This window comes from Malurus melanocephalus, unplaced genomic scaffold (assembly GCF_030028575.1).
Source record: "Malurus melanocephalus ecotype Western Australia unplaced genomic scaffold, MMel_1.1 scaffold_12, whole genome shotgun sequence".
NCBI lineage: Eukaryota > Metazoa > Chordata > Aves > Passeriformes > Maluridae > Malurus > Malurus melanocephalus.
The window spans coordinates 2,634,452-2,640,292 of record NW_026623244.1 but is presented as its reverse complement, the minus strand read 5'-3'; the positions used below and the strand labels follow the sequence as shown (position 1 = coordinate 2,640,292).

The 5,841-nt window shown below is 58.7% G+C and overlaps 1 protein-coding gene across 1 annotated transcript in view; it reads left to right on the top strand.

Annotated features, from left to right (window-relative positions):
- Positions 1–52: 52 nt before the first annotated feature.
- Positions 53–5,841, top strand: part of KCNIP2 (potassium voltage-gated channel interacting protein 2) — a 41,412-nt gene continuing 35,623 nt past the window's right edge. Inside the window, exon 1 of the mRNA XM_057380230.1 lies at positions 53–201. Coding sequence (XP_057236213.1) covers positions 129–201 — 73 coding nt within the window. The 5' untranslated portion in view covers positions 53–128. The remainder of the gene's footprint in view (positions 202–5,841) is intronic.

The following is a 5,841-nucleotide window of genomic DNA, read 5'->3' as shown; positions in this document are numbered from 1 at the left end:
TGGCGCTGCCGCGCTGAGCGGCGCGGGCGGCGGGGCGGGGGGAGGCGGCGGTCGCGGGCCGCTCCTGCCCGCCGGCGCAGCCTGTGCGCCCCGTCGCCGTTCCCCCCGCCGCTCGGCGGGGCGGGAAGATGCGGAGCAAGGGCAGGAAGGAGAGCCTGTCCGACTCCCGCGACCTGGACGGCTCCTATGACCAGCTGACGGGTGAGTGCCGCCGCCGGGGAAGGTGCAGCAGCCACTCGGACCACGGCGCGGGGCGGTCCCGGGTACCCGCTTCCAGCCCCGCTTCCAGCCCCGCTTCCAGCCCCGCTCCCTGCCCGCTCCGCTTCGCCGCACGCCTTGCTCGGGGAGAGGGGGAACGGCCGCGACCCCGGCGCTGGAGCAGGGGGACAGTCCCGATCCCCGGGGGGAGGATGCTCCGGGGGCGATAGGTTGGTCCCAGAGTGCAGAGGTTGTCCCGAGGCAAGGAAAGGGCCCCGTTCGGGGGGAGGGATGCTTGGATCGCTTTTGGCCACCCCCCAAGCTYACAGTCCCTCACTGTTACTCCCAAGCCCTTTGGGACTCCAGRGTCTTGCGCTGGGCTCTCTCTGCCATGCCTTGGGTCCCGCTGCACCCTCGGGTGGCACAGCAGCAACCCAGCAGCAGGTTCTCCAGGAAGGACAGGCTCACTCCGCTCACAAAACCCCAGCAGCACCACGGTGCTTCACCCATCACCCGGTGTTCCCTAGAGCATTCCTTGAGTCGTCCTGCCCCTGAATCGGGTAGCTGTGGGACAGAGAAGATTAAGACGACCCATTTGTGACCCTCCTGTATTCCACTCCGTCCTCTGCCCCATCAGGGAATTGCCAGGCATCCCATATCCCACATCTGTCCATCCGTCACACCTCATCCTGCACTGTCCGATAGGRAAGCAGCTGGGCTGGAGCTGGCAACACCCCTCCTTCCCCACGTGCTCTCCACAGATCAGGCCAAATSCTGTCCCCTTTCATGGCCTTTGAAATGGGGCAACAGTTCCCAGCTGCCTCCTGGGACCCACGATGGAGCKGAACCTTTCCTTAGCCGGTGGTGTTCAGTGTCCCTGTGCCGCAGGCACTGTTGTGCGTGCACTGGCGGCTTCCCTGAGTTCCGGTGATGCTTTTTCTGCCAAAGTCTGGGGTGGATTTCGGGCTTTGCTCTAGAATTTCAAAGAGGTGGTGGTACCAGGGCAGGACCCTTACTCTGGTTTCCTGAGCAGCCCYACACATGGGAAACACTGCTTACTGTGTGCCCAAACGTGCTGCAGGGAAGATATTTTTGAGCTGTGTAGGAACTTGGAACCCCCACACAACTTTTGGTTTCTCCRGTAACTTTAAAATGTCCATATGGATTTAAATCAAATCAAAGTTAAAAATAAATTCCAGTCTCTCTAAGACTAAGACCTTTTATGCCTGGGCTTACCTCTGAGCCAGCTGTGCAGCAGGAACCTGGATGGAGTGGAGCTGTGCCACCATGCAAGTCCCTGCCTGCAGGCATGGGGCTTTGGGGAAGTCTTTGGGGAACGAGGCTGGAAATATCTGCCCCATTTCCCAGAGCAGGAAGCAGGCCCCGGAGGGCATGTCATTCATTTCCCCTCGCTGTCAAGTCAGTGACCTGCCAGGGCAGAGCCTGCAGTGACACCACGGAGGGGAGGGAGCTGGTCCCAGTGGCACTGATTTCCCCTGCGCTGGCTGAATGCACTGAAGCTGACCCCTGCTGTGGACAGAAGGTTGTGTCTCTCCCCAAAAGTGTGGAAGTGATGCAGGCAGGAGAGGGGATGCAACCTGAGCTCTACAGAGGGTTTACTAGCTTGAYCCCATGCCTTCAAACCTGGTCTTGGCTCTTGGTGAGGACCCAGAATATCCATRGGGCTGTAGCAAAGCCCAGGGGGGAAGCTGGCAGTGCCAGTGTGGGCTTAGTCCCTTCCTGCAGATGGGAGGGTCACCACTGGCACCTGCTGTTTGGTAGCTCAGCTCTGCTTGGCAAACTGCACAAGCAGTTTGTAATTTTGGAAACTCCCATCTATCAGGGTGTGTTGGAGTTTAGAGGACATCAGCCACGCAAGGGCTGTGTCAGGTGAGGCGACAGCCCCACAGCAGCTGCAGTGATTGCTGGTGTGTAGAGGGACAGCAGTCAGTCCTGCTGCCTCCCCATCCCTGCCTGAAAACAGGGTGAGAGCAATGTGATTCCCACCTCTGTATGCTCAGAGAARGGTTAGCAATAYCCCCTTCCAAAASAAGGAGTGGAGMGAACAGGAAGCAGAACCCCCAGCTRTGCTCAGGGTAGAAACTCTCCACAATGTCCACTCATTCTTAAATTTTAAAAGCTGTTGAAAATGAGGGTGTAGTGGCAGCCCCCACTCCCTGCGGCATCTCCAGCGCTGCCCAGCCGCCGCGGCTGTGTGGGCACGTGGATGTGTGTGTGAGAGGCCCGAGTGAATGAGAACTGCCTGCGTGTGAGCCCTGGGGAGAGCAGAGCAGCAGCGCTCCCTGTGCCGGGGGAGCAGGGTCCGGCTGTGCTGGCCCCGGTGTGGCCGTGTGGCTGTGCCTGCCTGGCTGCTGAGCTTGCGGCTGGGCACCCACCTGGGCSTTAAGGAGAGAAATGTTTAGGTTACGCCACCAGGAAATTAAACTGGTCCATTTCTGGGATATTTAGATGACGCTAGCGAGAAATAAAAGCCATCCATAAATTACATTATTCCTCCAGCCTCTAATGGCATGAGCGATTAGTGTGCAAGCAGAGCCCAGAGCCAGTGTCTCGCGACTGCTCTGGCCATGGCTCTCCATGCTGAAGAAATGGGAGTCCAGTGCCACTTTGTCCCGAGAAGCGCAGGTACTGCATCCCTGACCCTGAACGCTGACAGTGTGAGAGGTGAGTGAGCTCCTGCCTGATGCTCCACAGGGATGTGTGGGCATCAGGGCTGCCCCAGATGGGGAGCAGGGGTGAATGGCCTGGGAATTGTCTTACCCTATTAGACAAGCCCTTCCCAGCGATGCTGTACCCTGTGAGCAGGACAGCATGTGCCAGCATGGGGTCTATGTCTAGGCTGTTTGGGGTGATGTAAACCCCCTAATTGCCTTTTGGAATAACAAGGTATTCTTCTCCAGGGCTGTTGGGTCCCCAGAAAAGGGTTAGGAGTCTCACTTTTCACCCCTGCTTTTTCACCCCTGCTTTTTTCCTCCAGTTGTCGTGATCTGGGAACTCGAGCAACCGCTTTGCTCCACCCCAAAGGCAGCCGCAGCGTGTTTGCAGGGTTGAGCAATTGCTGTAGAGATCATCTGCAGAGCTTTGGGATCCTCCTGTCTCCAGAGGCACAGCTGATGGATGGGGACTCCCAACTCCTAGCACTTTTAGCAGCCCACCCCGTGAGATGAAAGCCATAGGCAGCAGCGTAGTGGCAGCGCAGCATCTGGCTGAGCTCTCCTCCCTGCCTGGTGGGAGCGTGTTTCAGAGGTATCTCTCCCCATGGCAGTACAAAAGGAGAGGTGGGGCCAAGCTGTCCCCCACAGACACATCAGAGGGAGGAAGGGCCATTCGGGTGGGTGGGAGGACAGTGGGATCAGGGTTCTGGTCCCTGCCATGGGATAAAGCTGAGGACCTGTGTCCCGGCAATGCCGCAGGAGGGTCCCAGGTGATGGGCGGATCTCAGGTTGTGCCAGGGGCYTGTTCTGCTGCCGGCAAGCCCGGCAGCTTCATCGTGTCTGCTACAGCCCGTGATCAGCCAGGTGGGGGAACGTCTCCACCAGCTTGCCATAGCGTAGGACTTCCATCTGCACGGGGGATAATTTATTTCTCAGTGTGGAGGAGGTGTCAGTGCTAGCCTGTCCCAAATAATAGTGTGTAGGGGGAAGCGCTGGGATCCGCAGCTGGAGGACGGAGTGACAGGGTCACTGAGTGGGAGCAAGGGCATCAGGCAGGCAGGGGCTGGCCAGGAGCCCGGCTGCAAGTGTGCATGGAGGTTGTGTGCTGTGTCTGTGTGTTGGGGTGGATGCCATGGAGAGGGACTGGGGTGGAGACGGTGCCCAAGACCAGCTCTCCCACGCCCAGAATAAATCTCCTTCTCTTGCCCAGTTGCTTCCTCGAGAACAGCCCTGGATCCACCGCCCTGCCCTCACGGCTCTGACAGGGCCAGCTGCCTGCATCCCTCTGGTCAGTGTTAGGTGTGGGTTGCCCCCTCCTCGTAGCAGCAGCCCCTGGAGCGGTGACACCCACCAATGTCCTTCCCTGGGGTATTCACAGTGGGAACTGTGTGCTGCCCATTCCCCTGCTCCCCCGCTAACCTGCCTCCCCTCCTGCTGCTGCCCCACGCTACTCCCCTTCGCTTGCCACTTCTGCTCCTGCAGCCTGGCAGTGAGGCTGGGCTGGAAGCCACACTGACCCTCGAGCCAGGTCCCCGAGCTCCCAGAAGGGTTCTCTGTCAGAGTGGGGTACTGTAGGGAAGGGTGTCTCCCTCGTGGGTCAGCGTTAGGGGCTCCCATGGGTCATCTCTGCCAAAGCGCCTTGCCCTCGGTGGCTGCTGCACCTTCCCGGGGTGATGGGACGGTTGCCTGACTCTGCCTCATCTCTGTCTGCTGTCTCCCTTCTCCCAGCATCTGTGCCCTCTTCCTCTYCCCTCTTTGCTGTCCTGGCTTGTCTGCAGCCCTCTGATTCTGATGACTCCCCTCTCACGGGGTGTTGTGGCATTGCCTGAGCAGAGGCTGAGATCCTGAGGGTCCCTGCTGGAGGGGATGCTGCTCCAAACCTGCGCTAGGGCAGAGCCACACACGGGGCGAGGAGCATGTGTGTGACGCTGCTGGGTACCACTGCTCACGGGCAGGTAGGATTTTGCAGGTGGAAAGGCTGGAGCTGAGGTTTTGGCAGCCGCTGCTGCATTCCTGCAAGCAAAGGCAGGTTGGAGTCCATGGGGAATTGGTGGCAGAGGATTAATTGACAGGAAGTTCGCGGATTTGGTTGGGGCGGTTAAACGGCTGATTTCTACAGATGCTGATGCATAATTCATGGRCTGTCGCAACTTCGGCCAAGGGATACAGCTCCTGCTGCACAGGGCTGGCCATGCACAGGCTCTTTCACCATCTCTGTGTCTGGGCATAGAGTTTTTCCTCATTGCTGGCCGTCTTACAGCTGGAGGTGTCTCGTCTCAGTGGTGCTGTTCTCATACTGTGTGTTGTGCTGGAACCAGTTGCCCTCAGAGCTCTGGGAGCCAGGACATGAGGAGGTTTGGTCCCTGAAGCAAACTCTGGTTTCTTCCAGGCTGTGTTTGGTCCATACATCCCAGCTGGAGCTGAGCCTCATGACTTACAGCCGGGACAGTGTGTCACGCCAGCCCTGAAGGACAGGAGAGACTCCATTCATGGAGCTGCCCCTGCCTCTCTGGCTCTCCTCATTAGGGATGTTTTCATTAGGAGAAGTGGTTTGGTTTTGTTTAAGCCAAATTGCTGTGCTTGGGAGATGATAAATCCATCTGCTGGCAAATCGCTCTCCTGCCGCCGGGATGGATCCCAGCCCTGCTCTCTAATCGTGCCGCAGATAAATGAGCCTTTAGTGAAACGAATCTCCCTGCCGTCCCTCGCCGGGGGGGTGAGCTGGGTGGGCTGATGCCATGGCGAGGGGCTCGGGCTTGAGGAGAGGAGTCACAACCCTTCACTAAATCCGTGGAGCTCTAAGGGTGGTTATTGCTGAGCAAGTGAACTGCTGGGGCTATTGTAGGCAGCTTCCCTGGGAGCAAAKGGGCAAAGGAGCCCCTTTCCATGGAGTTTGTGGGTGGGGCAGGGGTCTTGTTCAACCCATCGTTCCTGTCAGAGTGCTCTGCTGGCAGCTGGGACTGGGTGC